Here is a 13,506-nt window from a genome sequence, read left to right on the forward strand (position 1 = left end):
AGTCAATAAGATTAAATTCAAGTTATTTATTTAGCGGGAAATGAGAACACAAACCACAGTGAGTAAAGTGAAGACTGAGTCTTTATTGATTGAGCAGAGTTCAGTGGTTGAGAAACACGAAAAACATTGGGTCACTGCAAGAACATTGGACTGGTAGTGCTAACAAAAGAATCAATACTGTTTACACAGCATGCTCACAAACAGAAAGTACTTATTGCACAGATAGATTGATTCTACCTTTGGTTTTTGTCCTCTGGTTGTTATCTATTCACCTGTTTTTTCAAGTTAAAAAGCAGTTGGTCGGATAAACATCCGAACAGTTTTCAGGCTGTAATTTGCTGGTTTGTATGTCACCCACACAACTCCATTCTCGGTTCCATGTGGGATGTTTGTTTTGGGGTCATATGTGCCTTTATAATAAATACCGTTTAAATTAGCTGACTGGCAGTTGTTGTACCACCACCCACCCCCATAAATCTCTGCACAATTATGCTCCGATCTATCGTTATCTTTGTCGAAGGTGCTGAATTTCATTCCGTTGTGGGATAAATCAGATGCTTTTGGCATTAATAGAGCATCCCCAGCATCCCCGCTGTATGTGGAGACATGCAGCGGGTACCCCTCCGCCTCTGATCCTACCCGTATAGTGTACTCTGCACTGGCTACAGCACCTTCCCAGTCCTCTAGTTCAACTTTCAGCATAGTCTCACTTTCATTACTTAGCAAGTGGAGGTTATGGTTGCCTAACCAAAACTCGCCTTTGCCCTGAGTGTCCACTGATCCAAACCCATTGCGGTATTCAACCCAGCTGTGGTTGAAGCTGAGTGCACCACTCTCTCGCTGCTGGACTAACAACCACCCTCCCATAATACCCTCCTGCTGGCAGTAAACATCCACTACTGCCTCAGAGTCGGTGCCGCCAGGTTTGATCTTAAACAGGCCATTTGTTTCCCCATTCAGATGGTTCTGGTAGATTTCAACGCAATCTGTAAACAGAGAGGGGCATACCGCAAACCGCGAGTTAGCGTGGACTGGCTAAAATGGACACTTCATCGACAAAAGCTAAACTTGCTGGCAGTCGATTCTTCGTCTCCTGATCTCTATGTTAAACACTCTTTTGTGGCAAATAAGTCTGTGGCTAGCAGGACGGATGTGGGTGGTGATATTTGCAGGATTTTTGGAGAGTTTGGTTAATCGCTAATCAGGAATTTGTTGATTGGTAAACTATCAATGAGAAATATGTTTTTATCAAATGTATTATATGGGAAATCTTAAAATATTTAAACTCCAGAAACAAACAACAAAAAATGCTGTATTCACTTATCATTTTGGTACATAGGGCTAGCTAGCAAGCTATCTGATGCTAATGCATGCTATCTAGCTAATCATTTTCTTCTTGGCTTTGTATATTTTACTCCAGGTCAGTTTCAGTACCTTTTCCTACATAATCCGCCTGGCGTTCGATTCGTGATGTGACCTTCACACTCCTGGCGTGAAAATCAGGAACATCATCTTCTGTATTGTCAGTCAGAAACGCGCCAAGGTCGAGCCCGACATCAGAGTCGAATGGATCGCTAAACCCAGTTTTGGTATTTCCAGAGACGCTGCCCTTAGTGCTGCTGAGATGTACGGTCTTGGTGGAGCCAGTAGAAGAGGATGAAGATGTATGGCTGAGAGAGGGGAACAAGGAGCTTATCCCACCCTTGGTGAAGTCTCCTGTCACCTGGCATCCGGGTCCTCCTTCTATCACCTCCTCTGTCCTTTCCACTGGCCCATCGCTTGTATGAACCACAGTTGTTCGGGTTCTCTTGGTGCAGGTGATGGTTTTGGTGGACACATGACTTGTACTGGGTTGGCCGAGGCTATGCGACCCTCCACCCAAACCAAACGTGTCCGCGTCGCCACGACCACTAATCTCAGTGATTGATCTAGATGATGTGGAAGAGGTGGACGATGAAGATGAGGAGGATGAGGATGTAGACGAAGAGAAGGAAGTACCTGGGACCTTGGAAACAGTTGCTGGGGATGAGCTAGAGCCTTCCTCTTCCAGGACCAAATGGACAGTCCTCACCTAGAAAAAGAAAAGAGAAAAAAACTCTTAAGGAATATTGGTTCAGTGAAAGTACTTTTTTATACAAATATAGAGCAATATTAACAGAATTTGATGAAATGATAGATCCTGCTCAAGAGGGAGAATGGTTTCCAACTTCCGGAAGGTCAGTAACTCAATAGCTGCTTCTTGCTTGAGAAGTCCCTGACATTTTTTTCATGGTGCCATAACAATTCCCAATAAATGTTTGTGTAACATAAAAGCCTAAAGTTTCCAAACATACAGTACAGTTAACCAAATAAGAACCACAAACCAAAAGGAATCAAATTTTAGGGTATTTAAAATTAAATTGAATTGAACTAAATGCTGTCAAACGTTTTAAAAAGACTAAACTGTCAATAACAAATGTCAGTTGATATCAAAATTTGATATGTCTGCTTCCTCTGGGTCTTAGAACTCCACTAGTGGGCAATCCAAGGGGACAAAAAGTGCTCCAAAGTAGCATAAAACAATCAAACACTAGCTCACTGGTGCAAGATGTAAACAATGGGAAGCATTTACTTAAGATTTTCATCAATCACTGCATTACCGCTTAGAGTTAAGATTAACATTTTAGCCACATGGTAAAGATGCATAGTTTTAGAAATGAGGCGCTTAGCTTTCAGGAGAATGTCAACTAAAGGCAATTTTGGCCTTATCTCTCTCCTATTGTAAGATTTCCATTTGAAGTACATGAAAACGCCATAATAATAGTTATTTTTGAATATACCTCTAAACCTGAAAAGTTACCAGCAACGTAATGCTTTTTAAGAGATGAAATCTAAATGTGACGGCTCTCTTACATCAGGGAACTTGTCTGCAGTCTGCTGTCCTGCTGCTCCTTCAACGGCCCCGGATTTGAAGTTGCTATCCACAACCATATCCCTTAGCGGCCTGCTCTTCATCACGTACAGCGTCCCCACAGTCTCGACATTCTGGGGTGCCTGGGAGTCTAACTGCTGGACCTGGAAAGACAGACAGAAAGAGAAGTTCACAACCTAATGTTGGGAAAAATTCAATTGTCAGAAGAATGACAAACACAAATCTTACACAAAAATATCTTTTTATTAATTCTGAAAAAATTGAATATAAAAATGGTCACAACTAAATATTTTGACTTTTTAACAAATATAACTTTTTCTGTATCTTTGAATTTATTACCTTTCAAAAAACAGCCAATAAAAACTTTCTTTTTGGTTGTTTTATTTCCAATGTTATCTTAAAATAGTGTATTTCTCACTATTTATTCTCATGTTTTGGCTTGGTGGGATGAGCAGGTGACCAAATCCTGTATGATTAGAGTGGCCGACCCGAGTTTGAGTCCAACCCGCAACCCTTTAAACTTTAAACCACTTTTAACAGATGTAAAGTAATAACTTTATTTTGGTGACAAAAGTAATGGCAAACTGCAAATGGGTGAAAACTGTGAAGACTCATTGACAGTTATAGCAAATTATTTAAGTTCTTCATGTCAAGGGTGGCACAAGTTATTAAGTTTTGGGGGCAATTACAGTTCTGCATAGAGCCATGTAGGTTTGGGTAGCTTTTAAAAATACTTCTTTTTCCATTTAAAAATAGGAAGTTTTTTCCAAGGTTATCTCTAGTGGTCAATAAAATGGGACAGATATGCAAAAACCTAAGAAATTGTGAGAGGTGAAATTACTTGGACTTAAAATGTATTTAAAACAGCAGATTACTCGAGATAGCTGGTGTTTCACTGTATGCAAACCCCACAATTAGTTATTTATTGACTCACTCTGCTGATTGGCAATTTAATGAGCTTGTTTTTAATTTATTCACCCTTAACTGGGTGGATAGATGTGGTCGCTTGAATTCTCACCTGTTTATTCAAGGTGACATAGCTTTCCGTGTCCACTTGGTACTCAGAGTAGCCTCCACAGGATCCTTTGCAGGAACGAAGCTTAATATCAATATCCACCTGAAAGAGGAGATCAAGTTTTTAAAAAAAATGTGAAACCCAAGAGTAAAAAAAAATTGTAAAAGTAACTTGTAAAAAAAGTGGTAGTTTTAAATATATGTGAACAAATTCACTCTGCCATTGTAACATATCTTTACAATAAAAAACAATATTTTACTGCTTCTCACTGTTACACAGGTGCCATAAAAAGATTTTACTTTAGTTAATCGGACCTTTTGATTAATTAATATTCAGAGTTTTGTCAGAAGTTGAGCTACATTCGCAGTACAAATCTGAATATATCCATGTGTAGATATTTATTATACTGATTTATGTTGATTTATTGTGTCCTGCCTTCTTTCCCTCACCCCCAACTGGTCACGGCAGATGGATGTCCCTCCCTGAACTTGGTTCTGCTGTTTCTTCCTGTTAAAAGGGAGTTCTTCCTTCCTACTGTCGCCAAGGGCTTGCTTTAAGGGTTCAACGGATTGTTGGAGTTTTCTCTGTATTATTCTAAGGTCTTTACCTTACAGCATAAAGCAACTAGAGGTGACTGTTGTTGTGATTTGGCGCTGGCTAAGTGCTTTTTAAAATGTTCTTATTTTCTTTCTTCTAGACTTCTGAAACCTGTGGCTTCACTACTGTTGGTTACAGGCATTTCAATATTTTTGCATAGTCAACTATCCTCAGTACTTTAAATTCTTTCTTCTCTAGTGCATTTGTAAATACTTTTAAGGATGTTCTTGTCATGTTTTTTATGCAAACATGTATTTTTGACTGTGCTGGCTTGGTATACCTCCAGTCTCTGCATCTCTGTGACCTGGTCTTTGACCTGATCCCTCAGGGCTGCCAGTACAGTCATCTGTTTGTCGATTTTAATCTTCATGTCTGTGATCCTCTGACGAAGAGTCTGAGCCAATTCAAGGTAGTTGTTGTCGCCACCTAGTAGAAGAAAACAGGAAACGTTTAGTTTAATAAATGGATGGATTGATTCTTACTTTTGTTTAAATGCATTTTGTCAGCTGTCCGGAGATGGGAGGGTTCTGCTGGATATAAATAATTGAGATAATATTGGGAATAAAACCACATGATGGCTTCCACAAACTGGTGCGCACTCCCATGTCCCATTTCTTTCCGCTAAATATCTTTTAAATATGACTGTGTACACCTTTAAAGCTGCTTGTTAGGGTTGCACTTTTGATCAGTTTATGCAGATATTTATTTAACTGTGAAACAACTTCCAGGTGTCCTATAACCACCTAGACTGGGTTCCTGTAACCATTAAACTCTTGACTGGGAAACAGAAGAAGTGCACAAAGCCACACTAACCAGCGTCAGTGGTTAGCTTTTCTTTCAAGTAGGTGTAGGTCTGTTTCGACACCGTATCAGCGGAGCGATGTTTGGCCTTGTTTTGATCCAGCAGGCTGCGGATTTTCTCGATCTTCTTCAGCATATTGTGATCGTATTTCTCCATCAGACCCTGGATCCTGCAGCCTGATGGACATTTAGGGCCCTAATGGATGACCAAAGAGAAGACATAATTATTCCTTATTTCTGTGTCACATGAAAATCAGAGTCATTTAAATATAGAACAACAGGTTATTCTAATAATTGGCAGTACAACCAGAGGCACAAAAGCTCCAGTCTGGCCCGGATTGTACATTCTGTAGTGTATTTTCACAAGTTTAACCATTTTACCTACCCATAAAGACCTCCCTCATGGTCATTCACAATATAACATTTATTATAGATTTCTGTCATTTTAAGCATTAATTATTGCAATCGGCTCGTGCTGACAGATTTCCTTCCCTTATTATAGCAGCATCTCTTTACCATATATAAACACTAAGACATAATTTTGAAATCTTATCGATTAAGTACATAGTTAGACTTTTGCACTGACAGAAACTGGAATTTCACCAGTCCAGCTTTCTTGTAAACATTGAATCTTAAAATTGCACACATTAATTGAGGTCAATAAGAACTTTGCCTAGCTTGAGCTCTGAGAGACAACAGAGAATCTGCATACCCATTCAACGTCTGTGCAGAAAGGCCATTCCTTCTCAGTGGCACATTTTTCACTTCTGGTGCCCTGCTCCACTGGACGAGCTCCCCTGGGATCAACCTGGGCCTAGACGAAGACAAGAAAGTCAACATTGTTTTAGTTAGGGCAGAAAACATAGCTATTGTCTCTGGTTGTTCTTGGTGTACAATGGATTTTTGAGGGGTGACTATGCACATATAGTTGCAAGCAAAGAGTCTTTGTGACAGAGCAGCTATTTTAGTCCATTTGGTCTACAACAAGGACTTTTACAATGAAACCCTACTTAAACAAAACCCTGGTTAAAGGCTTGGTGATACATTCTGAACTTCTTTGATAAAACTAACTAAAAATCTTAAAAACAGATGCTGCACATCAGACATGTACATTATAACACGTATAACCAATTTCAATTGAACTGCTCAAATTAGGAGGTGTTTCTTTGGAATAATATTACTGACTAAAAATATTTAAATTGTTTGCTTCTTACCCACAAATAAAGATTTTATTAATAATTTTTATAAAGTAAAATCCACAATTACAATAATTATATAAGCAGAAATACTTTTCAAATTTATTTATTGCAAATTTATTTTGAAATGTACTCAATTTTATACTGTTATTAGTACATAATTATTTTTCTTATCATCCTCCTAGGACCCTGGGGTGGCTGTGGCTCAGGTGGTAGAGCAGATCAACTACTGATTGGAAGGTTGGTGGTTTGATTCCTGGCTGCCCCAGTCTGCATGCCAAATATCCTTGGGCAAGATACTAACCCCAAGTTGCCCTCCGATGCGTTCATCGGAGTGTGAATGTGTGTGAATGCTTATTAGTTGCACTTGAGTTTAGAAGCGCTTGTATGAATGGGTGAATGAGGCATGTTGTATACAGCGCTTTGAGTACTCTGGGAGAGTAGAAAAGCGCCATATAAGAATCAGTCCATTTACCTGACGTCCACATATGTGGACATCACATTTTGGGTTATTTAGACCAAAATACTCAATTTTGCTCTACATGGGCCTGATATTCACTTACGAGGACATTAAACTGCTACTGTTCTGTCGAAATATTAAATGAATATCCTCATATGTGGCTATAATTTTTTTAAGAGAAAAAAATCAGGTAAAAAAATAATAATCAGGTAATTCTTTGTTTTTACATTCATCTGGCCCCAATATGCTCAAATATCAAAGAGAAATTAAAAATGCATGCCGTGGAAAAGTTTGGGTCTTAGGAGGTTAAATGTTGCATACGAAAATTTTAGGTCAGTGGTAGTTAATCAGTCTGCAGTATTTAAATAACTGGCTTTAAATAATATATATAAAAACTGTAAGTATAAATGAAGCTCTGTTTTGTTAGGTCTGCTAAGTTACACATCCTTTATTTGAATTCTTAAAACAGCTAAAGATAGTGACTGTTTCTTTGATTGATCAGTATTCAGCATTCTGCTCAAGCCGACGTCCACAACTGCTAAATCTTTTGTTACTATATTCATATAAATCAATAATAATAATAATAATAATAATTACCAGAAATATATCTAATAAACTTAGGTAGTAAAATAAAAGAGTAAATAATGGATAAGACAGTGTGCTCGACATCTTTATAAATAGAACAGCCAAATTCTATGTTCATGTATTCATATCAGTAAATAATAAACATATGTGTGATCAGTAAATACATAATTATTCTTGTTATTTATTAAACAACACATAGTATACAGTAAAATGACAAAGAAAAAAATTTCAGGGCCACATCTTTGTAAAATTATTTAAAAACATCAGAGAAACTCACCAGTGTTGAGGACACACATATCAGACACAAAAGGAAACAGAGTCGCTCCATCGTTCCTGTTTCTGTGCGAAGAGTTGTTCCTGAATGATTTTCTAACGCTGCTCTCTGATCATTTGAAGCCTTCAGGTTCAGTTTCACAAACCGGTGAGTCATCAGCAAACACTGGTCAGGTCAGATCAGAGTTGAGCAACAGCTTCTAATCGATGTGTTTGTTGTACTGTGTGTATCTTTACTCAAAAATAATGCATTCAAACACACACACACACACACACACACACACACACACACACACACACACACACACACTAAAGTCAAACATGCTGCCTACTCAGTTCAGTTGCAGCAGGATTTCCTGTCAGTTCCTGTACATTTTACACCAACCAAATAGTGACAAACACCAACGACACTAACATTGACTCAACTGAACTCAATCAGAAAAGGGCAACAAAAACATTCGAGGATTTTAAAATGATAGAATAGAGTTTCTATTTACTCCCATTTTACAGCATTACCGCGGGTTTTGTTAAAATATAAATGAATCTCTCCATATTAATATTACATGCGTCAGAAAAATGTCATTTATTTACCACCTTTCAATACAAAGATCACAAAGTGCTTCACAAAAAAATACCAGAGAATAAAAAAGTTAACGACACACAGGTAAAAAAAAATGCAATGATAAAATGTATAACATTTTTAAATAACAATAATGATTTAGCTTCTCAAGTTAAGGTGTATGTTAACACCAAATATAAAAGAGAAATACAGGCCAGAAGGTAAAATATTGTTGTAGAAGTTAATGAATAAAGGAGCGCATAAAAAGTACCACACAGCAGGCCACGATATTAAAAAACACACCAACAGAGTGGACAGAACCAGTTAAATGACTAGAACTAGGGGATGAGAGCTAGCAACTACCAGCTAGGCTGCTGTGGGGTGTGCACAGCAAAATTTATCATTTATTTCAAAGGCTTTATTTGACTGATTGTTAAGCAGGAGACTAACTTATTGATCCAGTACAAAAGTAATAGTAAAAATGAGAAACTGCAGTTTCATAGTGCCAATACAGTATTTTGGGAGATACACTAAGCCAACTACTTACAGTTTTATAAACACGTGAACGCTTTCGATATTATTTCTCTTAACAGGAAAGGAAATAAACCGAATCACAATTATCTTCCCATTAAAATTGTCCTTCTAAAATTCTCATTAGTCTTTTGTTATAACCGTTTCTGTGAACAGATGTACATAAATATGTAAATATGTAAATATGAGGAGAATCACACACTGTTAAATACACACCAGGAACATGGTTATTTATCAAATCAAAAACAAAGTGATGCAGTAATGTTGTGGGTATGGAGCTGGATTCCCTTAAGGTGGTGTCGGAGAGGCGGATGTTGTCCAAGATAAAGACAATGTTGGGTAATACCTCCCACCCACTCATGACATGCTGGCTTGTCACAGGAGCACGTTCAGTGGGAGACTGAGATTACCAAAAAGCACCACTGAATCACACAGGAAATCATTCCTGCCTGTGGCCATCTCCCTGTACAACTCCTCCATCAAACACACTGTAAACACTGCAATAGCTACGCACGTTTTACACACGCTCTTTTCTACTCTGTAATGTTGCTGTCAATATTCTTAACATATTGTATTGTTAAATAGTCTGCTTTTGTTAATGTTACTGTACTGGAGCAACTATAACCCACATAATTTCCCTGGGGATTAATGAAGTATTCTGATTCTGATAAATGTATAGACAGACTAAATTACTATAGGAAATATCTTTTCTTTCTTGTTTACCAGTGAGGAGAATAATGAAGCAACACCGCCATCTACTGGAACAAACAAAGAATCACTCTTGAGTTTAAGGCTGCTTAAAGAGCAGCACAGACCAAACAAAATGGCACGACTGATTAATAGTAACATATGAAGTGTATTGATATCAGCAGCAGCAATAAGTCTCAGCCAATCTTTCTGATCTGGGTCTGTAGAAGATTAAAGCTTATACTTAGACAAAGAAACAAACAATATGCATGCTTTTATTTTCAGGAAAAGTAAAAGTGGATTGACAAATTAGTGATAGGAAACAATTTAGGATTGAATGTCTCACAAAGACACATAAAACTCTTTAAATCAGTGCAGACAAAGATACAGATTTTAACCATATAAAGAACCCTATTAGCAGAATGTAAGTTCTTCACTAAGTGCAGAAGTACATTATCATCTTCATCTCAACTTTTTACCACACAGACAAGAAACTGTTTTACACACTGTGTTGCTTCACTTCTCATTTACTATCAGTTAAATACCATCGACTTCTTTTGTAAAACCATAAGTAAATCCTGCAAAAACATCAAACACTGGAGAGCCAGAGCCAGCGTGATACATCGAAGTGTGTTAGGTCGCTACTTTTCCTGCTTTATTTCCACCCTCTAATATGTTTTCAATGCTTTGCTTTGTGGCATAATTACAGATCAAGTGGATGATTATTGGATTTAATGACTTAATTTAATGACTCAAATAATCATCAGCAGCCTGCCCTCTCTTCTCTGTCTCAATGATACATGTAGGATCCATTTGTTTCACTTCCCCTGCTGGGTGTCCAATGATGCAGGCTTTACCATTGGGAGGCAGTGGAGCCCCAGTGGTACCTTGTTCTTTGCTCTTGTTTTGCCTTTGAGCTTTCAGGGTTACCTGGATGATTGAGCATGCATCAAGATGTTTCAGGGTTGAGCTCCAGAACTGCATAATCTAGCTCAGCGTTAAAGTCTATGAATGTATTCTCTGCTGTAAAGCAGTAGAAATTTGTTTCTGGCTCAGTCTTAGTCAAATATAGCAAACACTTCTGGATCCTGCTGGAGCGCCTTTCCTTTAAAGGAGCTGCAGATAAATTTGCCTTCATTACTGCAACTGATAATTTCACTGCTATCATGTGCACTGGGTGAAGAGTTTGTGTGACTAGAACTCGTCCCATCAGAACATTGAACAAAGACCAACACAAACTACTCTCAGATTAAAAATGTGATTAAATTTAGCGATAGTTAACGGTATAGAGTAAGCACTTACCTTAACTTTGATGTTTTTCTCAGCCATGTTCAGCGATTCAGATTTATTATGAAAAGAAATACTCATGTTTCCAAAGTCATATTTTAATCTTTCTCTCATATAGTTGCTTTCAGTGTGATGAAATGGGACACTTTGGGGAGCTAGTGGTGTCTCTGAAACCACCTCAAGAAGAAAAGAACCAACTCCTCAGTTATATTAGCTATTTTATCTGCTTTGCTTCCTTCATGAACTTTTACAACTACAGCCAGAATCACCAATTAACCTAACATGGAAGTTCATTGATACTAAAATTAATAATTACACACCAACCTAGAAGATGGTCAAAATGCAGTGTATTTGAATGTCAGGAGTTTAACAACCATCTGCATGTCCTTGTACTAAGATAAGTGCTAAGCTATTACTGAGGTCATAGGTGTTGTTGTTTTTGTACCAGACATTAAAAACCTAAAGCTTCACACTGAACAGCTCAGTCATGTCTTACACACAAAAACAATTCAGGACCAAGTTCAAGACATAGTAAGAAATGACCAAATACGTGTTGACGCATTATGAGTTACCACTTTGGCTTAAAAATTCACAACATTGGCAGTGCAGATTAAAGGTTTACACTTTTACAAGATTCTTGGATTGTAAACTCATGTATAATGGTCTGCTCTGACTTGCAGAGTAGTATGTGGGGAGGGTGTGAATCCCTGGAGAGAGACTGCCAAAAATATCCAAATAGATGAGCGGGAATGGGTTAATAAGTCGAACCCATTGAGGCACAAATATGTTGACCACAGCGAAGAGCGAGAATTCAAGAGGGTAAAAAAAAAAAGTCCCTGAATTTTATTTAGTTCCATTATCACTGTCACTTCATTAAAAAATTGAAATTACATAAAGGCTCACAATCTGAAGGTAAACAGATAAAACACCCAGCACAAGTTTGAATGCTGGTAACTAGGGCTGCCACGATTTGTCGACTAGTCACGATTACGTCGACTATCAAAATCGTCGACGACTGATTTAATAGTCGACGTGTCGTTTGAAGCTTTGTAAGATCGCAAAAGACGCAGGAATAATAGCAGGATTTAAGAGTGTAATAACGGACTGAAACAGAAGATGGCAGCACTGCATGTACAAGGATGCCAGCTGCCGTTAAACCCCGAAGAAGAAGAAGCAGCTGTGTCCCAGAATTCATAGCGCAGCCCAGCGCAGTTGTCAACAATGGCGGTAGCTAGTTAGTTTTAATATTACTCTTATTATTCTTTCTGGGTCACAAAATAAACGTTTAACATATTTTCAGGCGAGAATGTAGCTGTGTAAACCTCAAATATCGGCTCAGTTTATTATTATTACATTATTATTGTACTTTATTGAGCCCCGTGGGGAAATTGCTCTCTGCATTTAACCCATTCACTCAGTGAAGCAGTGGGCAGCCATTGGGCGCCTGGGGAGCAGTGTGTAGGGATGGTACCTTGCTCAGGGGTACCTCAGGGTAGCTGTTACACATATTTTCAAAAGCGCTCCGACGTTTTCGGAGACGTCTGTTACCCACTAGCTCGATAGCTAGCCGGGGGCTAGGTCACTAGCGCCGTGAGAACACCGGACTCCCGGCAAATTGTTTTCAAACCCACCGCCGTCTTTCGCTACTCAGGTTAAATATATATGAGTCACTTAGATAAATTAAAAATGTTGTTGTTTGGCTTTTTTTTTTTTTTTTAGTATTTTATTTGTTCCTGAGTAAATCGGTTTGGCTGAGATTAAAGTTATAGTTTTTACACAGCTGAATAAACGTCAAGCAGACAGCTGATTATCAGAAGTGTGAGATGCTGGAGAATATACTCCGGTGTCCTGTTATATTTTAGATAGCAAGGAGTTTATTAAACTTTACCAAAACAATCTGCAAATTTCATTAAAATTGAATAAACTATCATCTTGTCTTTATTTTTAGTTAGCACCTTAAAAGCTTAAAGCTGTAAGCTAATGATAGTTATATAAGAGCAGATGCTGCTGGTACAATAAGCTGTAGTTTTACGTCCAGTGGATGATGATCTGATTAGTCGACTAATCGCATAAATAATCGGTGACTAGTCGACTATCAAAATAATCGTTTGTGGCAGCCCTACTGGTAACAGTGTTGGCCACTTGCGTAGGTTGACACGTATCACGTTAAAAACATGCACATTGCAAGAAATCCAGTGGCAGCACAGTTTGGGTTACAGCAGATATCACACTGGAGTAAAGGTAGGAAAGCATTGTCTCTGCAACTAGGAGAAGAATAAATTTATAAAGATAGGTGACCAATAGTTGCATTGAATTACATCGCAAGGCCAACCATCTACAAGTAGTTGTGGCAACTCTCAGACAGATTGCAATCTGCAGTTATTTGGAAACCTCTGCCAATCAATCGGAGTCAGTCTGTGTCAATGAGCGCAATGAGTTTCCTTAATTAAAGATACATGACTTAAAACAGGGCAAAAAGTTGATGCCCATTTTGACCAACAGCAGTTTTTTCTTTTTAATTTTCTCTATTATCTATATTATTAATTACTCTGACAACTACAGTGAGGTAGACGTACTGAGAGTCTAGTGTGGTGAAAGTATGAT

At 38.1% G+C, this 13,506-nt stretch overlaps 1 protein-coding gene across 1 annotated transcript; it reads right to left on the reverse strand.

The window, feature by feature from the left end:
• Positions 1-63: 63 nt before the first annotated feature.
• Positions 64-7,951, reverse strand: fga (fibrinogen alpha chain). The gene is made up of 8 exons (XM_026163162.1): positions 7,843-7,951; positions 6,037-6,138; positions 5,337-5,520; positions 4,804-4,949; positions 3,930-4,028; positions 2,893-3,054; positions 1,435-2,071; positions 64-986 (listed from the first exon to the last, which is right to left on the reverse strand). Exons 1-8 carry the CDS (start codon positions 7,891-7,893, stop codon positions 286-288), a joined length of 2,082 nt encoding a protein of 693 aa, XP_026018947.1. The 5' UTR covers positions 7,894-7,951; the 3' UTR covers positions 64-285.
• Positions 7,952-13,506: the final 5,555 nt, after the last annotated feature.

Source organism: Astatotilapia calliptera, chromosome 3 (assembly GCF_900246225.1).
Source record: "Astatotilapia calliptera chromosome 3, fAstCal1.2, whole genome shotgun sequence".
Classification (NCBI taxonomy): Eukaryota; Metazoa; Chordata; class Actinopteri; order Cichliformes; family Cichlidae; genus Astatotilapia; species Astatotilapia calliptera.

Coding starts and splice junctions, on each gene's coding strand:
- fga (XM_026163162.1), bottom strand. CDS start 7,893: ATGGAGCGACTCTGTTTCCTTTTGTGTCTGATATGTGTGTCCTCAACA. Junction 3,055..3,929: donor ATGTCACCTTGAATAAACAG/GTGAGAATTCAA, acceptor CTGTCTTTCCAG/GTCCAGCAGTTAGACTCCCA. Junction 2,072..2,892: donor CTGCAGACAAGTTCCCTGAT/GTAAGAGAGCCG, acceptor TTCTTTTTCTAG/GTGAGGACTGTCCATTTGGT.